Source organism: Micromesistius poutassou (assembly GCF_964030765.1).
Source record: "Micromesistius poutassou genome assembly, chromosome: 12".
Lineage (NCBI taxonomy): Eukaryota > Metazoa > Chordata > Actinopteri > Gadiformes > Gadidae > Micromesistius > Micromesistius poutassou.
In genome coordinates this window covers 3438080-3460696 of record NC_140282.1, presented here as the reverse complement: position 1 = coordinate 3460696, position 22617 = coordinate 3438080, and the positions used below count along the sequence as shown (strand labels likewise).

Below are 22617 nucleotides of genomic sequence, written 5' to 3'. Positions count from 1 at the left end.
GATCCTACAGAAGGTCCTGGAAGTCCTGGTCCATACATTAAAGTCTATATAATCATCACTGTGTGGACATGCTTGTATCGTCCATACACACTCTTGGAAGTCAAAGGATGATGTCATGGGGAGTGTCGGGACTTCAAAGGCATTCCTCCCCGAGCGGGTTCATCTGGATCCTATCGTCCATGGTGGATGAGTCCAGGTGGGTCAGACCCGGGCCACTCTGGTACAGACCGGATCAGGGCGGCTCTGGCTGGGTCTTCTCACCAGCATGCTGAGGCCTTCTGTCTGAAGCAGGACTGTGGTTGAACGTCTGGGTTCACGCAGCTCCTCTCTGATGTGGAATGAGGAGAGAATCTACTAGAAGGGCCGGGTCATTGACTCATCATCTATTAAACATGTAGAACTCTATTGTATTTATGTCATCATATTACAAGTGTATCAACTTTACAATAAGGTTAGATTAATTGGCCTTTCATTAACATAAGTTGCAGTTATGCAACTGTAATAAGCATTATCTAACAGTTAGTTAACAGTGAACTAATGGTCTAGTAATCCTTTACTCATGGTGTTCATTCTCTATTCAATAATGTATACAGTAATACCTAACCCACTAACCCAAACACCTATCCTAATGATGTATAGTAATACTTATAACTGCATTAAATAATGTTAATTAATTAGTCATGTACCCTTATCCTAAACTTTAATTGTTAACGTTTATGGAGTTTAGTGATCAACTATTTTCTACGGTAACCAGGATAGTACAAATAGTAGGCTACCAGGATAGAGAAAAGTGTCTGCTAAATCACTTGATTGATAATATTGTATTGGAATTATTGGTTACAATTATACTCTTTGTTATTGCCCTGTTGGACTAATCCACATTATTATTATTATTATTATTATTATTATTATTATTATTATATTACTTTATAATCGCAGTGAACACAGCCTGCAGTTTATAAAGGTTCTCCCTTTGTTCTAATAAGGACCACCAGGCTGAATCAAAAACAGTTTTATTGAATATGAACTTGAGGGCCTGTTTCCACGTAGAACATCCCAACATACAAACTTTAGCACGGGCGGAAAAAAAGATGAGAAGACAACTCGATTATTTGTAAAATACATTTAATCCCTTAATATTTGGGCACACCGAAAAGGAGACAGGGCTTGTAGGTGCGGTGCCATTGCAGTGCGCTGAGGTCGCCGTCACCACGCTGTGCAACATAAGGCGCACCTGGTTCCATCACTGGCAGTTTACTGAGTCGACCTGATTCATACTGAGGCAGGACAGTGTGATGGACTCCACCGCCTGGACCTCCAACCACACGTTCAGGACACCGAGTATATATCTATCACCGAGGACAGCTTGGTGACAGTCTGACCTCTACTGCAGCGGCACCGTCACATAACCCCCGACGCGTATTAGACAAAGTGATCACAATAAAAAGGCATACATTGTCTTAGCACAGTCTTCATGGTTTTAATTAGTAGAATCGTACAGATCTGTACATGTTACAAGACATATTTTCGGTTATCTCACCATAGCTTTAACTAGTTAGCAAGACACGGCTGTCGTAATACTTCTGGTTACGCGAAAGGTGTGGAGGATGCGTGTTAGATATTACAGTCGTGTGTGTGTGGCAGTGTGCGTGTGGCAGGGAGCGGAGCAAGCAAATTGTTGCTTGTTTTGTTGTTGCCTGAATTGCAGTTATCCGCATCCATCGGTTGACTGGCTCTGAACGTTTTGCAACCCGAATTCCCCAATCCGTTTGGACTAAATAAAACTAACATAGATCAACACAAGGCTGGCGGTGGAACACGCCTGACCTCTAGTGGTGAGTCGTGAATACTGCAGCAGGGTAGGGCCCCGATAAAATTAGAGTGCATCTCGTAGGTTCCAGCGGTACACGCACTAAGTCTATAATCCATGTGTTCACCGGGCATCGAGCCCAAAGATGTGGAGGCCTTAAATGAAGTACTCTGAGCGGTGTCGAATGATAGAGGACCCCAACTAACAGGGTGTGGCCTGTCCCTGGATGACCTATGATGAAATCAGACCTGTCGTTGCGTCCATAGCGATTGCTACGGGTGGGGAGGCTAAGGGTGGGGGTTAACTGTGGTACGGATTGTAAACCTGGATATTGGGATCACATGGGCCAGAGCCAGGCCCCCCGGGTTGCGTCTCTATCGACTCCTCTCGCCCCGTCCCACATGGACACACTGTGAGGTGACTGAATGGTTAGAATGGTCTGTAAGGCAGGGAGGTCTTCATATGCGTGTGTGTGTGTGTGTGTGTGTGTGTGTGTGTGTGTGTGTGTGTGTGTGTGTCTGCACATTTGTATGCATGTATACGTGTGTGTGTGTGTGTGTGTGTGTGTGTGTGTGTGTGTGTGGGTGCGTTTGTATGAATGTATACGTGTGTATGAGTGTGTTTGTGTATGTGTGTGTGTGTCTATTTGTGTGTGCACGTGCGCGCTAAGGATGCTATCTAGAGTAGCTAGGCCTGCATCGCGGTACTGTCATGATGCTAGCTGCAGTAGCCAGGCCTGCATCGCGGTACTGTCATGATGCTAGCTGCAGTAGCCAGGCCTGCATCGCAGTACTGTCATGATGCTAGCTGCAGTAGCCAGGCCTGCATCGCGGTACTGTCATGTCTAGCCCGGCTGCCAGCTCTCAAGCTCTTAGTGGTTGGTCAAGGCAAGGCAAACAAGCATTAACACTATAGAGGAGTCTAGTACAACAACCATGCTTATGCAGTCATAAAGCACTGCTATCATATATATTTATATACAGTTTATACATAAAACAGTGGAAAAAGAGGAAGAGTCTCTAAGTTCAAGCGCATAAAAAGAGTACAGACTTCAGCGTGAACGCGGTGAAGGTCAGAAGGAACAAAAAAACTAAATCAAAGGGAAGCGTTGCATTCGGTTGAACTTGTGGGGCGTGTAGTGTGGTGCGTGTGTGTGTTTCTGTACTTGTGTGTGTGTGTGTGTGTGTGTGTGTGTGTGTGTGTGTGTGTGTGTGCGCGAGTGTGTTGAAGGGCAGCTCTGGTCAAATACGAAACAGCATCTTCGACTAAGGAGACGAGGAGCAGCGGCGGCGGGATACAGACGCTCACCGCTCCTCCTCCTCCGACGACTACAGATCCAGCAAGCAGTTACACATTACAGTCACTGGTGGTAACAGAGAGAGCGGGGGAGAAAGAGAGGGAGGGAGGGGGAGAGAGGGAGGGGGGCGAGAGAGAGGGGGAGAGAGGGAGGGGGGCAGAGAGAGATGGGGGGGAGAGAGAGAGAAAGAAGAGGGGGGAGAGAGGGAGAGAGAGAGGGGGAGGGAGAGAGGAGAGGGCTGGGGAGCAGTGAAGGGAGATACATGTACATAGAGAGGGGAGGAGGGAGGAGGAAGAGCTAAAGGATTCCTTCTATTATATCTTGGGTGAGCCCCCCTGGTGCTCTAGTACACCGGGCTGTTGCGGATCCCACAGCATAGCACCATGCTGAAGATCATCTCAAAGATCTGAGGAAGAGGGAGAGAGAGCAAGAGAGAGAGACAGAGAGAGCGATAGAGAGAGACACACGCACACAAACAGAGAGAGAGCGAGACAGAAACAGAGGGCGAGAAGAAAAGGAAAGATGTGGGCTTATTTTCCATATTTTCCATTGAATTGATTCTCCCTGAGAGGTCATCACGTTTAATCACGACCCAAAATACTCACAATGATGACAGCGACCACCAGGGCGGCGATGCCGATCAGGTAGATCTTATCAGTGAACAGCTCCTCGATCCTGGTGTGACAGTTCTGTCAGGGAAAAAGTAATGAACAACATCATCACAACATCTTCAGCAACCAGCTTACCCTCCATAGCCTCCGAACAATCACCTGATTCAGACTATCGACCTCCTGAATGATCACCTAATTCAGATCATCTACACTGTAGATGATCTGAATTAGGTTACTCAGGATTATTCAGGAGGCTGTAGATTCTACAACCTCCTGAATAATCACCTAATTCAGACCATGATCTCTGCCTACTTGTCTACTTGTCAGGAAGAGGTCCTGATTGATGTGCAAGCATGACCAATCACAGTCGAGACCTCTTCCTGAAGTAGGCGGTATATAGCCAATCAGCACTGAGTCCCAGACTTCCTCTAGGCAAATGTGTTTTTCGTAGGCGCAATCCGAAAAAATCATGAATATAGCCAGAGATTATCCAATCCTGTTGGTTTAAATCCCTGATCCAATCCAAAAAGGCTAAAATCCGCCACGTGACCCCATATTTTTCCATAGGTAGGTAACTTCAATTGTAATGTATATTAAACTAACGTTAGTCAAACACATTCCTCTGATAGGGTTAGGGTTACGGTTAGGGTTACGGTTAGGAGTCAGCGTGGGAGTTTGGCTGACATGCTGCCTGTCCAATCCTTGAGGCGGGACTTTTACCGGATTGCGGCTACGAAAAACACAGTCGCTTCCCGTAGGTATAGTTGGGTCGTAGGACGGTAACTCCCAGCTCGTAATTCCTGGGGGGGGGGGGGGGGTCAGACTCACGGTGAAGGTGCCGGCCTTGGGGCAGATGGCGGTGACTCCCAGCTTGTCGGACAGGGTGGTGAACACAGTGCTGAGCTGTCCTTTACCGCAGCAGTCCAACTGGAGAGAGGAAAAGATAGGATATATTTATAGATACATACACAGGTTTTTATACATCATATTTATTAAAATAGCATATCAATACAAAAGATCTAGTGATATTAATACAACTATATATTGTATGTGTGTAATATATGTAATATTATACAGTATATATACTTATATGTATATATTGTTTAAAGTTACATATATTAGGGGCTAGCGTGACAGGGGCTAGCGTGACGTAGGGGCTTGCGTGACGTAGGGGCTAGCGTTAGGGCTAGCGTGACGTAGGGGCTAGCATGACGTCGGGCTAGCGTTAGGGCTAGCGTGACGTAGGGGCTAGCCTAGAGGGTAGCATACCGTCTCGTGGAAGCCCCTGAGCACGGAGGCGGCGGTCTCCTTCTTCTGGGGCGTCAGGCTATCGCTTAGCATCTTGTCGTACATCGAGTCGTAGAAGTTGATCATCTCCTTGGTCACCTGGGGACAAAGTCACATGACACATCACACAGCAGTCACATGATCACGTCACATGACATTGTGTCACACAAGACAACGTCACAAAAATTTGGGAGCGAATCCGGTCGTTTTAGCGAAATGAGCGGAATAATAATTCCGCTTATAACACGGCTACTCAATTAAGTAGTCAATCGTCTGTCACAAAGATAAAATCAAAGACACGTTTTCTCTGCTTCCTACGGTTGAAGAGCTGTAGCCATAGCAACAGTCTGTCAACACAGCTGTGTTCTGCTCTTCGTGACGCATCGTGGAATGTCCTAACTGACAGAATCCAGTATTGAACCGAGACATGTAATGAAATCAAATAATTTGAGTTGGATTACTTCATGATGTAACTCAGTGTAGAACAAGGCCTGGAAAGACAGTGATGTGGCTGTTTTTGGAACTTCTAATTATATTCCAAGATGTTTGCTTGCTGACTGGTTTATGGTGAGTGAGTGAGTGAGTCTTACTGTGTCTTTGTGCATGTACCCGTGAAGCTGGTTTATAGTGAGTGAGTGAGTGAAGGAGTGAGTGAGTCTCACCCCGTCTTTACACATGTGCCCGTGAAGCTGGTAAATGGTGAGTGAGTGAGAGAGTGAATGGTGAGAGAGTGAGTCTTACTGTGTCTTTGTGCATGTACAAGTGATGCTGGTTTATAGTGAGTGAGTGAGTGAGTGAGGGAGTGAGGGAGTGAGGGAGTGAGGGAGTGAGAGAGTGAGCCTTACTGTGTCTTTGTGCATGTACAAGTGATGCTGGTTTATAGTGAGGGAGTGAGGGAGTGAGGGAGTGAGGGAGTGAGAGAGTGAGTCTTACTGTGTCTTTGTGCATGTACCCCCAGATGCCAGCAGCCACCTCACAGGCGAACAGGATCACCAGGCATGCGAAGAACTGCAGAAGATCACAGACAAAGATCATCAAAGACACAAAAACTCAGCGCAGTGCAAATCACCGCTCCAAACCTTAACTCTCCCCCAGAAAATGATTCAACGAGACAATGTGACTTTTCTTTGCTGGTGGGTTCGTACATGTTACTGTAATTATGTTTTGTAGTAACGTATGTTTTTTAACGATAAAATATCAAGAAGAATTGAATTACAGCTAACATACTTTCACTCAAAAGTTGATGTTTTAGTAATTTAATGTTTAACAACTGTATGCAAAGTGTTTGAATTAAATAATAGCTATTGTCTTTCTCAATGTATCTGAACACAATGCAACGGACAAATATTGTCGTTATTGACTCACAGTTCCCAGAAGGCATTGCGACTCCTGGATGGCGCCATAGCAACCGAGGAAACCTACAACCATCATCACGGCTCCGACGGCAATCAGGATGTAGACACCTAGAACGAGAGGGCAAAGGTCAGCTATTCCTGAGCTGGTAGGGGCACTGTACGTGTGTGTGTGTGTGTGTGTGTGTGTGTGTGTGTGTGTGTGTCTCAAGTCTTGAGCTCTTCAGATTTGTTTACCTTTAACAGACGAAGGTGCTAGATTATACAACATTCTGAGTGTGTGTATGTGTCTGTGTGTGTGTGTGTGTGTGTGTGTGTGTGTCTGTGTGCGTGTGCGTTAATGGGGGATACCACAACATCTGGGACATAGCTCAGAATCAGTTTTTTCAATATTGTGTAATAGTGCAATACCAATGCATGACCAGCAGGGGGCACTACACCGTACATGCGCTGCCAGCCGCCCCGCTCCCCCTTCTGAACGCATTCAGGGGCCTGTAAGGTGAGCCCCTAAACAGTTCTCTGGATTGTTTCACTTTTGTTTCGTGTTTAGAGTACTGCCACCGGGAACTTCCACGGAGCCTTTCACACCTGTGATGTCACGGCAGGGCACAAGAGACAGAGAGCGACCACGAGGCTGCTGGGAAAAGTAGTTCTTAGTCATAGCCGTACATTTAATGTACCGTTTTTCTTTACGAGAACAAAGCTATTTGGAATCGACCAATGAATGTTCTCCGAAGCTGCCAAGCGGGGGAGGAGTGAGGCGGTGGAGCGTTGATAATACGTCGTAATTCTTGGGGAAAGTGTTCGGAACGCCGGCCAAAAGCTACCAGGAGAAATGCCTTGACTACGAGGGCGTCAGGCGAGCCCCTCCCCTCACTGGAACCGTAACGCAGCCCTCATCACTCTCCCTATGGCTCCTTTCTCGGATAATTCTATTTACCTGTGTATCCCTCCCCTCTCCCCCCTCCCCCCTCCCTCTCTCTTGCTCTCCCTCCTCCCTCCCTCCCTCCCTCCCTCTCACTCTCTCTCTCTCTCCCCCCCCCGCCCCCTCTCCACCTCCCCCCCTCCCTCCGCTCTGTGGCTCTTGTGTTGCTGAGGCCCCGGCCCCAGTAGCCTAATGCAATCTGGGCCCTAACTGGATTGTGAACCACTAACTGGTCGCCGCCCATCACTGAGGCTCTGCTCTGCTATTCCGTGCATCAACGGCCCGCAACCCACCCACTCACACACACACACACACCTACACGCACGCGCGTACACTCACACACACATACATGCCTGAAAATATATACTGTATAAGTGTACATAAATACACACTTATACACACACACACACACACACACACACTTGGATACGCACGCACTTACAGAAATACACAACGATACAGACACACACACACATGCCCTTGCACACACACACACACATGCACACGCACAAGAAAGAGAAACACACTCACACCATGAACACACACACACTTGAGCACAAGGATTTTGTGATGCCACGCCTTTTCTTTGCCATAAGCACACATTTTCATTAGAGTCACATCCCCCCCAGCCCCCCACTGATCTGGGGGAGGGGGGGTGATATACAAATTGATGTGATACACATTGTGGACGGAAGCCAAGACCACCATCCCTTTCTCTCTCTCTCTCTCTCTCACCCTCTCTCTCTACACCATCCTTCTCTCTCTCTCTCTCTCTGCCCCTCACCCTCTCTCTATCTCGCTCCACCAGACCTATCAATTCCTATAAATGACATCATCGGACCGACTGTCGCTTAGGGCTGGGGGGGGGCAGTGGGTTGATACGAATGGCCACGCCTTTCCTCCTCCTCCCTCCTCACTCACATCCCTCCCTCCCAGCCTCCTAAGATGCTGTTTGCTCTCTTAATCATATTATCTTCCTCCTCCTTCTCCTCTTGCTCCTCCTCCTGCCACTCCCCTCCTCCTCCTCCTCCTCCTCCACCTCCTTCATCCAATACTTTGGATGGAATTGCACAATTATTGGGTAATCAAGAAATGAGACCATTGGTAAGTGTTTGAAAATAGCATGGGGGGAAAATCAGGCATCTTACTAAAATAAAAAAAATGATAAAATGGTTTCTTCATTTATATAGCGCTTCACCCATCCACACACACCAACGGTGGAGTCAACCACGCAGGGTGACAGCCAGCTCATCAGGAGCAATTAGGGTGAGGCGTCTTGCTCAGAGACACCACGACACTCAGCTAGATGGAGCCGGGGATCGAACCCGCAACCTTACAGTTACCAGCCAACCCGCTCTACCTCCTGAGCTAATGCCGCCCCGATTTATTTAATCTATTCTATTTCAATATTGACCGATAGGGTCATCGCAACATATAAATCGATTTTGAATCTTTTTAGGTCAGATCAGGTCCATGAAAATGGTATAAATCGTGTATTCCAACAGAAGCAGAGGCTCCAAGGTTTTAAGTCTAAAATACAGCAGATAGTTTATCTTCTGTCAAACATTAACTCTGCTGTTGCACAGAGAAGTTGAAGCCCACTTCACCCAGAGGTACTGCGGCAGAATCACATCTTATGTTTCCATATGAAACCTCTCGGTTGACGCCAACTTGGCGGAGAGGGGCGAGCTGTGAACGATGAGGAGAAACAGTTGTTCATTACCGCTGACTTTTATCCTCCTATTAAATAAGATGAATGCTGACGCCCCTCCCTGCCTCAGCCTCCACCAACACCCAGTAGCAGATTGAGAAGTCGTCTCTGATGTCTTCACGTCGTGTAGGAAGTTAAAGGAAGTGGCCATTAAGTACCAGACTCATGGAATCACACTTTGTAGTTAAAATAAGTGAAGTGTCTATGGGGGGGGGGGACAGGGCAGAGGCGTAGATATAAGACCCACAAAGATCCTAGTCCCCTTCAGGGTTAAATCTTAGCTCAATGTCACCATGTGGAAAAAGAACGCTTCACCACAGAGAAGGAAGAAAATGGCTTCCTGAGTTCTAAGTATACTCGGACCCGACAATAGAAACACGTCCTCACAGATCCTGTCCAAACACAGGACACATAAAGATCAGGAGGCCGATAGGAAGAATAGGTTCGATTACGTGGAACAACAAGAGGAATGTGACGACTTCGGGAGCGCTGTAAAGCGAACGGGAACGCCAACACAGATGTGCAGAGCGAGGGAAAGAGCGGGGAGCTGAGAGGAGAGAGGGAGGCGAGCGATGGAATAGGACTGAGCGAGACGGCAGTAATCACAACCAGATGAGGAGCGGACGACAGTGGAAAGAAATTAGCAAATGAGCGAATGAGAGGAAAAATCCTTGGTGAAGGAGGAGGAGGAGGAGGAGAAGGAGGAGGAGGGGTGGAGGGTGGGAGGTTTTTTAGCGGGAGGGGGAGGGACTGAAGGTCGAACTATGTGTTTTTTCTCTCTCTGACCACATGCTTTTCCCTCCTGCCTGCCCCTCTCGTGGAGAGAGAGAGAGAGGCTTTATGTGATTGGCAGGATGTAATCATTAAGATTGTGTGGCGGGCAGAAAGTCCCCCGCCTTCCCCCGATGGGCCCGTCTGGGTGGGGTTCTTCTGGGGGGGGGGGGGGGGGGGGGGGGGGGTTGGGGTTTGTTTGTGGGCAGAGCGGGCGGAGCCTCAGCCTCCACCCAGTAAACAAGCGCCCCTCTTAGGTCCCGCTCAGAGGGAAAATAAACGTCCCCCTCAGCCTTTCTAGACTTCTGGATGTGGAGCTCTCAAACGTTTTGAGATGTAGACGTTTGTAGATATAGTTTTCTAAATATACATTTGAGATTAAGAAGTGTCTGAGTGATGATCTATACCGGTCTGACTTCTGTGGCGTCTGGTCGGTCTCGCCTCCGACTCCCTGTCTCTCCTCCCCCGACTCCCTGTCTCTCCTCTGACTGCCTGTCTCTCCCTGTCCCTCCCTTCTTCTCCTTCCTCCCCTTTCTGTTTGGTTTCCCCAGAGCCGCAGTTTTGTTTCCAGGTTTCCTTGAGAAAAACTTTCCTCTTCTCGTCCTTCCCTGGTGACTCAGACGGGCTGCGGCAGAGAGAGACCAGACTCACTGAGGACCAGCAGAGAGTCCAGACCAGCAGAGGACCAGCAGAGAGTCCAGACCCCCTGGGGACCAGCAGAGAGTCCAGACCCCCTGGGGACCAGCAGAGAGTCCAGACTCCACCAGCCCCACCCAGTGTGGGCTCATGTGACTCTCGTCTGCCCTTTCCTTCTGTTTCTTGGCGGCCATGTGCGATGTATGTAAAGAAATGTCACGCCACTTCAGTAATGTGCACCTCTTGCAGCTAGGAGACATGTCACACACGACAGAGTTCAGATAGGAGCTGCAATAGCCTTCGACAATGTGTGTATCTTAGATTGGAATGTTTTTAATCAGTTTTAAATCTTCGAAAACAGTGAATTGTATGATGTGTGTGTGTGTGTGTATGTGTGTGTGTGTGTGTGTGTGTGTGTGTGTGTGTGTGTGTATGTGCGTGCGTGTTGCCGTGTGTGTGTGTGTGTGTGTGTCCCACCGCGTGGCAACACATGGTTGTGACTCAGAGGTCTCTGTCTGGTGCCAACTGGGTCCTGGTACTGTCCCCTGGGCGGCAAACAGCCTTCCCAGGCTGACGTCACGTCTTCGTGATGGACGTCACGAAGGTCCACTCCGGTGTCGAAGAAGACAACTTTTTATTTGTCAATTCCAACTTTAATCTTCGTTCATTTCAACAGAATAGAGAGAAGAATTATTTCGACTAACTTGACTAACTTTGATAACACCTCAACACACCCACACCCATATGCACACACACACACACACACTCACACCCATGCCCGCCCCCCCCCCCCCCCCCCACACACACACACACACACACACACACACACACACAAAACGATACCCAAAAAAGAACACCGAACAAAGTGAACCCTGGGAACAATAGTGGGAGCATTCCCAGTGGAGCGAACATCCTGCATTATGACCTACAGTACACCACCCAGTACGCCACCCAGTACACCACCTATAGTACACCACCTAGTACACCTACAGTACACCATCTACAGTACACCATCTACAGTACACCACCTAAAGTACACCATCTACGGTACACCACCTAAAGTACACCATCTACGGTACACCACCTAAAGTACACCATCTACGGTACACCACCTAAAGTACACCATCTACGGTACACCACCTAAAGTACACCATCTACAGTACACCATCTACAGTACACCATCTACAGTACACCATCCAGTACACCACCCAATACACCACCCAGTACACCACCTAGCACCTACAGTACACCACCTAGTACACCACCTACAGTACACCACCCACTACACCATCCAGTACACCACCTACAGTACACCACCCACAGTACACCACCCACTACACCATCCAGTACACCACCTACAGTACACCACCCACAGTACACCACCCACTACACCATCCAGTACACCACCTACAGTACACCACCCACAGTACACCACCCACTACACCATCCAGTACACCACCTACAGTACACCACCCACTACACCACCCACTACACCACCTACAGTATAACGTCCCCACCTAACGAACCCTGGTTGAGGAAACCCAACATGAAGCCAAGATCCGCGTCTTTCTCTTTCTCTGTTCAACGTCAATATTTAGACCCGCGGTTCTCAACACTAACATTTTCCAGCCCGCCGCCGGTCCTCCGGATCGGGTTACTCTCCCTGTAGAGCGTGGAGCAGGACTACCCCGTCACCCCCTGCCTCTTGTCGCCCAGCAGAGGCTCTGCGGCACGTGGGGGTTACAGGGAGGACGGCTCCGTGTCATCACCGAGCGGAGAGGAGGTCCTCACCTCTCCATGTCGTCACAGAGCGGTGAGGAGGTCCTCATCACAGAGCGAGGAGGAGGTCCTCAGCGCTCTGTGTCATCACGGAGGGGGAGGAGGTCCTCATCACAGAGCGGGGAGGAGGTCGTCCCCCAGCCCAGGACGGCCCGCGTCCCACTAGGGGAGGAGAGGCCCGAGACCTTCGGTTCCCCGCCGAAGGGCTCTGAACTACCCTACCTCTGCTGGGGCCGACCTCGGTGCCTTCACTCGAAATACTGGCGGTCTGGGAAACTGTTTCAACTGCGCTCACATCTGGATGTGGTTGTGCTCCCTCCTCCTGATCCGTGATCCACGGCCTCTCTGTTCGGTGAGGACAATAGGGGAGAGACCACTCCTGAGGAGCAGCTGTTTGTAGCGAACGTTGGGGTGCATGAGGTGGGGGTGTGAAGGAGCTTCCTGTACACAGCGTGCGCTGGGAGGATTAATTATAGCACAATGTACTCTTTGACCAAAGGGGAGAGAATGTCTGGAAAGTACGCAACTGGAAACTTATTATAACACTTTTACTTCAGAAGCTGTGCTACACTTTCACTATCAGCTAAAGCATAAATGTGCATTAACTAACACTTAACAAACAAGTAATCATTTACTAATGGTGTTCATTTTACTAATGGTGAGTTTATGTTAGCTAAATATTAACGTGGTAACCGACTAATCCAACCCACCCACCATAAACCAAGCTGCTGGCTTAGATTCAACTTTTAAATTCGGGCCGCTACCTGCTTCCTTATACAATGGATTGTTTATTAGAATTTCTATTTTCAACATATTTGTGAAATTTCTACTTATTTTTTTAATTAAGGGATAGAAACATGTTAGCATGTTGTTGTTAACCAGTACCTGGTCATCCATATGGAGGTGGATTCATTGATTCATGGATTCATTCCTCAGTTAGATTGAAAGCAACAAACAGCATTCCTCAGACGTCCAGCAAAGCTGAATGGTCGATTCATCGTCTAACTTTAGAGACAAAGGCAGCGATACATGACAGCATGCCAATAACAGTCCATCTGTTCAAGAGGAGTTCTTAAAAAAGAACAAAAGAGTTATGTTTTAAATTAAGTTTAGAGTTTTAATTAAATTAGTTATTGAAAGGCTTTTTATATTTCTGCCAGACTGCAATTCAATTAAATGTCAACTTCCATTCGACTGATTCTAAAACATAAAGTATGAATGCTTCTGAATACCACGTTCACCTTCAATCAATACATTCCAATGAATAATAATGCTGATCGATCGATCAGTCAGTCCATATCATTTATTCATGCGTATTGTGTTACTCATCACTGCCACAACCACTACTCATACAATGTCCATCTCCCACAATATTACAGTCATTTAAGCCATAGCAACAGCAGAAACAGCTTTTGCAACTTTGGATTGTTCTGCAACAACTACTTTAGAATGGTGTAATTATGTCTCCATGTCTACTCCCCTTAATGGGGAAATTCAACTATGGTGACATTTGGTGATTTTACAATTGGCATGCCACTCCTTTTAACATAAACCGATGCACTCACAGTTCTTCTGTAAAGCAGATACTTACCGCAGAGAAAACAAATGATATGACGCTGAGTCTCCTCTGAATAAGAGCAATGCTGCTTGACAGGCCATTTGCTAATTGAAATACAATGTTTTAGCCAACTGGCTAAACATTAGTGAGGTTTCCATTAGGCAAACTAAAAAATGGAGAGGAGAGGAGAGGAAGTGAGAGAAGAGGTGACGAGGGGAGAGGAGAGGAGAGGAGAGGTGAAGAGGAAAGGTAACGAGAGGAGAGGAGAGGAGAGGAGAGGAGAGGAGAGGAATTGATAACAGAGGAGAGGAGAGGGGAGGAGGGGTACTTACTGATGTAGAATGTGCTGGGGGCCTGGGCTTCTTCAAACTTGAGGTCCAGCAGGTTGCTGGTCTTGGGGTCGTGTCTGAGCCATAGGGCCACGCCCAGAATGACCCCCCCAGCAAGCTGCAAAACAGAACCATGTCTCATCTATAAGAGGTGCATTCATAATGTTAATAGTAATAGTAATAGTAATTAATAGTAATTTTATTTGCAGTTTAATCAGTCCCGTTCTAATGAGGACGTGGTCATTATTAAATTAATATCATTTAACCTTTCTAAAATATTTGGAGGATTATGTTTTGTCTTTTTTTAAACTCATCATAAAATCATCACAGAACCTCTCCCTCCCTCTCGCCCTCCCTCTCTGTCTCTCTTCCCTCCCTCCCTCTCTCCCTCCCTCTCTGTCTCTCTTCCCTCCCTCCCTCCCTCGCTAAGGTCCATTCCAGTGCAGAGACTACCCGCTGCCTAGCAACAAGATCAACAGAGTTACTGCCAAGAGGTGAGGCCCCTAGCAGCGGCATTCTTCAGGGCCCCCCCAACACACATAGACACACACACACACACACACACACACAGACACACACACACACACACACTAAACATATTTAAAAAAACCTCCCAGACTTGTTGCCATGGGGATTACCGCAGAGTTTAAACTGATCCCAAAAAAAAATGGAAACCCGAATTGAGGCAGCAAGACGAGGCGGGGAGACAGATCCTGACAGCTTTATACCGTCAGGACGGCCGGTCAAATGTTAACAGCCGTGACTAATGGCGTGGAGCGGGGCCCCGTCCAGCCAGGGTCTGCAGGGCGGCCACAAACCGTTGTTCTCACACAAAGAGCAGGGGCTCACATTCAGACCCTTCTCCTTCTTAACTGTCTCCGAGAGTCTCTCTCTCTCCGAGATGACTCTCTCCGAGATGAAGGAGATGACAGGAAGTCATTACACTGTTGTTGTATGTGTAAACAACGGATCCCATCGCAACAATACCTGCTTGGAGGACTTCCAAAGTGTGTTGTTGGTGGGATAAATTCCACTTACATTTTACCATAGTTGTATTGTTTATCTTTTAGGGGTGTCCTATTTGTATGACCTGGCATTATTGGTTTTATCAATCTGCTGAGCGTTTTGTCCTGCTTGTGTTTCAGACTTCTAGATGTATCTCTTTTTAAGACAGCCCTGGTTCTGTGGAGGTGGTTGGGTCCTGATCTCAGAACCTACTGTGTTCTGCCGACCTTTAAACTCCATTATTGGGCTGAAATTTCTTAGTCTAGAGTCGACTCTAGACTAGACTATACTATTAAGTATTATACTAAGTATAACGTCTACTGCAGCCCTGGCTGCAGTGTCTCTCCTCTTCACCAGCGCAGAATGAGAAGGTCCCAAACCAAAACCAAAACCAAGCAACAGCTGCGACAGACGGCTGTAAACATATACTTAGACTTGTATTTCATGCAAGACATTTCTACCACGGTGCCTTATTTGGCAGAAAATAACGCCTCAGTGCTCAGGTGATAGAATCGATCCTAAATTAGCCCTGTTGGCACCCACACTCAGAGACGACACAACGCTCCAATCAGCCTCTGTGCTGCATGTCTGATGATAGACACGGACAGAAGGACACACACAAACAGACACACAACTTAAAAGCATTACAACTGAACCAGTCTTTACCCCTCAGCTGTCGGGCAACTGACCTCCCTCTGTCTCTCTCCCTCCCGCTCTCTTCCTCCCATTCTCTCTCTCTCTCTCTCTCTCTCTCACACACACACACACACACACGCAGACACACACACACACACACACACACAGGCAGACACACACACGCAGACACACACAAATGCAGACACACACACACATACACACGTAAACATGACACACACACACGCATGCACTGCACCTGAGGACACCAGATGGAAATGGACAGGTGTCGGTAGGATGGCCCTGATTGGCTGGCTCAAGTTGCTGTTCTGCCCAATGAGCTGTCACGGTGTCACATGGTGTGGCTGACTCAGCGCAAGGAATTTAGGAAGTAGTCTTAGACGCTGTGATACACAGCTGTATCAAATGAAAGGAAATGCATCACTGTGGGAACTCATAACACAATGATTTGAATAAAACACTTCAATAAAAACACATGAGAAAGTAAACTATAACTTCCAAACCATAATAATGTTGTTATTATTATAACTAAATCTGTGCACCTTTTGGCGTTTGTTGCTAACTGAAGATTCTGAACTAAGTTGATATATTTGAGATTAGGTTGAATTGATATAAACAAGAATGGGCTTTTTTTGGTTTAGTGCTTCACTGGAAAAGATAAATACCAGTACTGTTTCAGTAATGTACTGACGGGAGCCGGGGGGGGACTGACGAGGGGGGACTTTACTCTGTTCTGAGCTGAAGGTTACGTCACGCCTTCTTTAAAAGGGACTTTGTGTATTCTGAATGTGGAGGTCATTTTAAAGGTAAATTTATGAATGAACTCATTAAACGGATTATCCCAGAGTGGGGGTCATGGTGGTTGGGGTGATGGCGCTGGGGTCAGGGGTCGCGGTTGGGGGGTCCGCCACGGCCCGTTGGAGCCTGGTTCCTCCGGGCTCCCCCTGGACTGAGCGGGCGGCGTTGAGGTGTTTGGCCAACTGGAGCCAGGGAACTATTCCTGCTGCGGCTGCTGCACATGGCGGTTGTAGAATGTGTGACAGGCTAGAAGGGGGGAGGGGATCCGGGAAGGAGGAGGGGGTCCGGGAAGGAGAAGGGGGGTGGGGGGGGGCAAGGGGGTGGGAGGGCTCTATCCCATATATACACTGCTCTGGTCTGCCCGGCTAACATGCTCACACACACACACACAACACACATTCTCGCAGACACACACACACACACTCACGCAGACACACACACACACTCACGCACACACACTTACAAACACACACACACACACACAGTCCCAGTTCCCCCGCCCCATCCCCCTCTCCCTGGTGACCCTTGACCCCCGACCCTCTGAATGCCGGGTCTGATTTATTAAGGGGGGGGGGGGGGGGAGACACAGAGCCACTCACAGAGCCCCCCCTTCCACGCGGCGCCCCCCCAGGACCGGGTTCCTGCTAAGTGGATCCCGGGCTCCCGTGACGGGGGGGCTGAGCTCTGAAGGAGGGCCGGCCCAGCCCCTCCTCACAAGGGCCCCTGGGGGGCCCGGGGAGGGGACCCCAGAGAGTAGGATAAGGGATATAAACCCTCTGGGCGCTGGGGGGGCCGTTGAGTTGTTGAGTTGCCTTTGAGTTGTTATCTATGTGTGGATTTATGTGGACTGTTCTGAGCTGGGAATTCAGCTCAGACCAGTCTGCATAAACCGTTCAATAACTGAACATTTGGCCGTTGCTTGTGTTTTACTCCACAATGTGCTTCATAAAGATCCTCTTTGTTCTTCAGACCAGCGACCCCATGGCCCCCAGGAGAAGACGAACCAGGCAAGGCCTGACTTGGGTGGCATGTGGCTCAGGAGGTAGAGCGAGGTTGGCTGGTCACCAGAAGGTTGCTAGTTCGCTCCCCGGCTCCTCCTGGCGGAGTGCCGAGGTGTCCCTGAGCAAGACGCCTCACCCTGACTGCTCCTGACGAGCCCGGCTGTCGCCCTGCATGGCTGACACCGCCGTCGGTGTGTGAATGTGTGCATGAATGGGTGAATGTGAGGCAGTATTTTAGAGCGCTTTGAGTGGCCACTGGTGAGAAAAGCGCTGTGTAAACGCAGTCAGTTTACCAGTTACTTAGAAGGAGCGCCCAGTCAGACCAGCGTCGGGACTGGTTGGGGGTCAGACGGACCGCGGGCCGAAGATGAGGACGTGGGTAACATACATTCTCATCGATGTGTCAAACCGTCAAACACCACTCCGGACGTCACTTGTCATGTTCAGTATCTCTTCCACTGCAGGGTGCTGAGATGGTGCTGAGATAGGACCATATCCTTCCGTTTTTAGTTTGAGAAACTTGTTTTAGCACAGTCGCTCACTTTCACTAGATGCTACATTTGTAGCAGGCCAACCAACCAGACCAAACTGGTTCCCAATTCACCCAGCCCCACCTTAAGGAGAGCAGGCCAGCCAGAATGACTCTGGAAGCTGAACTATAGTGACTGGTTCTGTTTGATGCAACACAAACAGGTAATCCAACAACAACACGAGTCAAGTCAAGATTCCCCATTTAAATAAATGACATCATCCTCCTTCTCCTCAGGACCCAAGCCCCACCCAGGAAAAGAGTGATTAACCAAACACATATCTTCTCCTTCTCCGTAGCCAATAGGCGGCTTATTGGTTGGCTAGCGTCACACACTCAAGGGTCCACTTAGGAACCTATTACCATCCACTCCCGCGTCGGACGTACAGTGCAAACACATAAATTGTTGTATTGGTCAAATCCTGTAACAACAAGAGTCTCCGAGTGGAGTGGAGCGGGGTTTTCCTTCCTGTGGTCTCAACGTGTGGGGCGTATTATTAGCCCCCCCCCCCCATTATCAACAGAGTGTGTGTGTGTGTGTGTGTGTGTGTGTGTGTGTGTGTGTGTGTGTGTGTGTGTGTGTGTGTGTGTGTGTGTGTGTGTGTGTGTGTGTGTGTGTGTGTGTGTGTGTGTGTGTGTGTGTGTGTGTGTGTGTGTGTAACTAGGTTGTAACGGGGCGGCCCGTTAGCGTCGCGGTCTGCACTCAGAGTTTCCATTCAGCGCCTCTCAGTGCGGACCTCGACTCCAACACTGAGAATCACAGAGATCCGCCAACCGCAAGGAGGAAAATGTGATGGACGCTGCGTGCGACACAACCACACACACACACACACACACACACACACACACACACACACACACACACACACACACATTGACAGTACACACATACACACACACACACACACACACACACACACAGTTACACATATACGCATACGTAGCGCCCGCAAACACACACACACGCACACACACACACACACACACACACACGCACACACGCACACGCACACACGCACACACGCACTCAGAGTATGAAGAAGCGAATGTAATTAAGTCGTCCGCCTCTGCCATGCAATTCTACTTTTTGAGATTTTGTATCGTCGAATCCAACGGTATATAGATGTTATATGAACCTCAACAAATAAACATCGACATATAAACCTCGACACATAAACATCGCCCGGTTTCGATACGATAAGCCCAATTCACTACAATCTGAAGATATAACCGCTCCGCCAGTGGAGCTTTGGTTCAACGTGGTCGGACCTCTTCAGAGGAGATAAAGGGTGAATCCGCGTGGTTCCCACACGGGCCTGCAGCCGCACATGTAAACAACACACTCCACTTGTGAGGCCAAGTATCAACCTAAACGCTTCAACCAAAACGCTTCAACCAAAGAGCTCCTCTAATACTGAAGTACGCGAACCCACATTATACCCGCGGGAGCGGTAACCCGCCGTGCGCCCCGCGGCGCCGCGCGTGAAAAAGATTAATCAGGGCTTACCCAGAAGATGAAATTGAAGAAGAAGAGGAGGTATTTAATACATTTGGTGCAGCCTTCCACTCCCATGGTTCGCGGTTCGAGGGGTTCTTCGACGAGTAAACAGAGAGATCGAGAGGCGCTGGTTCAAGAGGATAGATTGTAACGGAGCGCAACTCTTTGTGAGTCCCGAGTTGTGCTAAAAGAGGGAGGCAACACCCAACTTCTCCCCCGCCCCTTAAAGATAGATGGGAGCAGCCCGCCTGACAACACAATACGCAAACCTAACGGTCTATCCCGCCCGACGTCTCCGCTCCCCCTGCGGTTGAATAGAAAGCAGCCTGCGTGTGTCTGGTACAACATCGCCCCCCCGCGGTCAGACCCTGAACCACACATTCTTAAAGGAACAGCGACAACAGAGGTGCTGTTGAAAATAGATAAAACAACACGGAGACTGACTGGTCATGTGTTTATTCTGTTATAAAGAATGTTTACATGAGCCAGGGGAGCAAAACACACGTGTGTGTGTGTGTGTGTGTGTGTGTGTGTGTGTGTGTGTGTGTGTGTGTGTGTGTGTGTGTGTGTGTGTGTGTGTGTGTGTGTGTGTGTGTGTGTGTTTGTACGTGCGTGCGTCCAGTCATAGTGCAAACAAACATAGTAGGAAAAAAGTAACGAAATGAGATAGTTGTGGGTCGCTCCTCCCTGTGGTCGGTGAGCTGACTCCATGTGCGAGGGAAGAGGCTGTTGCTCAGATGCGCAGAGGTTCTGTGATGGTTCTACTGCGCAATTCCACCGGGAAAGGATCCATGTTGTTGACACATTTGGGCAACCGCTCAAAAGGTTACTGTCAATTGGAGTTGACAGTAACCAAGTTGGAATCAACAAATAAAGGAATCAATAAATAATGACCATTACCTCAGCCTCACGGATGGAAACTCTGTCGTGTGTGTGTGTGTGTGTGTGTGTGTGTGTGTGTGTGTGTGTGTGTGTGTGTGTGTGTGTGTGTGTGTGTGTGTGTGTGTGTGTGTGTGTGTGTGTGTGTGTGTGTGTGTGTGTGTGTGTGTGTGTGTGTACTTACTTACACACCTGTAACAAGAGTGAAGTACTCGGACGTTCCTTCGTGTGTTTACGACCTAAAGTCGCGTCTGCAATCTATCTAACTATCAACAGCTCATTCTAAAACCAGGGAGCGCATTTTCACAATGAAGAAGCGGAGGACTGGACGGGACGGGGTGTCGTTTGGGGGGGCTGTCCTTCTGGTCAACACGGCTGCGTCTGGGCACCTGAAGCGACGGAGCAGCACAGGTAGCCCCCCCCCCCCCCAAGAGACGGAGCGCCCCCCCCCCCCCCCCCCCCCCCCCACCCTCCCTCTGCTCCTTCCTCCGGTCTGCATGTCAGTCGCGACGCACCGGCGCTTCGCGTGCATCCGAAAGTCCCGCGGAGACTTGGAGACTGACGTGAGAAGACTATTGGATAAAGAAACCCGGCGCGCCCTTCCTCCTCCTCCTCTTCCTCCTCCTCCTCCTCCTCCTCTTCCTCGGTTACTGTTGTCAGTTCGGGCACGCGTGCGTGTGACTGACAGCCCGCTGGCCGTCCTCCTCGCGCCGGACGGGAACACCTTAAAGAATCGCAGGTGTACCGAGACATGCGCGCGGACCCACGATGGCCCCCCACTGCGAAGAGGACGCGAAGGAGCGGGTCGTGATAAACGTTGGAGGATTCTGCCACCAGACGTACCGCAGCACCCTCCGCACCCTGCCCGGCACCCGGCTGGCCTTGCTGGCCGAGCCCGACGCCCCGGAACACTTCGACTACGATGCCGAGACCCGCGAATTCTTCTTCGACCGCCACCCGGGCGTCTTTGCGCACATCCTCAACTACTACCGCACCGGGAGGCTGCACTGCCCGGCGGACGTCTGCGGGCCGCTGTACGAGGACGAGCTGGGCTTCTGGGGCATCGACGAGACGGACGTGGAGCCGTGCTGCTGGATGACCTACCGCCAGCACCGCGAGGCTGAGGAGGCGCTGGACAGTTTCGGCGGGGCGCCCGGGCCGGAGGACGAGGAGGACGACGGGGCGCCGGAGGGGGGGGAGGACGACCTGGAGAAAGCCAAGAGGCTGGCGCTGGGGGGCTCCTCTGCCGGGAAGCGAGAGACGTGGGGACACTGGCAGAAGCGGATGTGGGCACTTTTTGAGGACCCTTACTCGTCTAAATATGCAAAGGTGAGTGTTTGTGTGCGTGTGTGTGTGTGTGTGTGTGTGTGTGTGTGTGTGTGTGTGTGTGTGTGTGTGTGTGTGTGTGTGTGTGTGAGTGTGACTGTGCGTGCGTGCATGCGTGCGTGTGTGGGTGTGTGTTTGTGTGCTGCATGCATGGGGAGTTCGCATGCACCAACCCCATAGTCCATGGGTGAAACTTAATCCTCAATGAGTCTGTGAGGGCCTGGAGCAGCGCTCCTCGACCTGCTGCAGGAGCTCCATGCTGCTCCTCCCCTGCAGCAGATGATGCTCTCCTTACAGACACCAGGCTATGCTCTCCTCCTCCATGTTCCTCCTTCTGGTCTACTGCACCTAGACTCTCTCCCAAGGCCCCTGAACCCCCCTGGTCTCTCTCTCTCTCTCTCTCTCTCTCTCTCTCTCTCTCTCTCTCTCTCTCTCTCTCTCTCTCTCTCTCTCTCTCTCGCCTTAGCTCTCTCTCTGTCTGTCTGTTTTTCTCTCTTTTTCTTTCTCTCTCTGTCCCTCACTGTCTCTCCTTCTCTCGCTCTCGCTCTCTTTCTCTGTCTCTCCTTCTCTCTGCCTCGCTGTCTCTGTCTCTCTCTGCCCCTCTGTCTCTGTCTCTCTGTGTCTCTGTGTCTCTCTCTCTCTCTCTCTCTCTCTCTCTCTCTCTCCTCGTCACTTTCTCATACATAGCCTTTGCTTTTTGTCCACTCAAGTTATCTGTGTCCAACACGCGCGCACACACACACACACACACACACACACACACACACACACACACATACAATTACTAATTTAAACATCCAGTTTGTAAATATTTAATGACTTCATCTCTGCTCAGTTCTATGTTGTAGTACTTAACCAAAC

At 49.4% G+C, this 22617-nt stretch overlaps 1 protein-coding gene and 1 pseudogene across 2 annotated transcripts; one reads left to right on the top strand and one right to left on the bottom strand.

Annotated features, from left to right (window-relative positions):
- Positions 1–1464: 1464 nt before the first annotated feature.
- cd81a (CD81 molecule a) lies at positions 1465–19826 on the bottom strand. Its single transcript, XM_084476208.1, has 8 exons — positions 19561–19826; positions 14070–14184; positions 6371–6468; positions 5939–6013; positions 4988–5104; positions 4547–4645; positions 3713–3796; positions 1465–3513 (listed from the first exon to the last, which is right to left on the bottom strand). The coding sequence occupies exons 1-8, from the start codon at positions 19624–19626 to the stop codon at positions 3451–3453; spliced, it is 717 nt and encodes a 238-aa protein (XP_084332334.1). The 5' UTR covers positions 19627–19826; the 3' UTR covers positions 1465–3450.
- A 1206-nt stretch (positions 19827–21032) lies between these two features.
- On the top strand, positions 21033–22129 carry LOC311356108 (voltage-gated potassium channel KCNC1 pseudogene; annotated as a pseudogene). Its single transcript has 2 exons — positions 21033–21759; positions 22109–22129. The product of its transcript is annotated as a voltage-gated potassium channel KCNC1 pseudogene (transcript).
- The last annotated feature ends 488 nt before the right edge of the window (positions 22130–22617 follow it).

Excerpts from the sequence above, each read along its gene's own strand:
- cd81a (XM_084476208.1), bottom strand. The coding sequence starts at position 19,626 with ATGGGAGTGGAAGGCTGCACCAAATGTATTAAATACCTCCTCTTCTTC. Across the intron at positions 14,185-19,560 it reads TCTTCAATTTCATCTTCTGG|CTTGCTGGGGGGGTCATTCT; the intron begins GTAAGCCCTGAT and ends TCTGTTTTGCAG. Across the intron at positions 6,014-6,370 it reads CGCAATGCCTTCTGGGAACT|TTCTTCGCATGCCTGGTGAT; the intron begins GTGAGTCAATAA and ends GATCTTCTGCAG.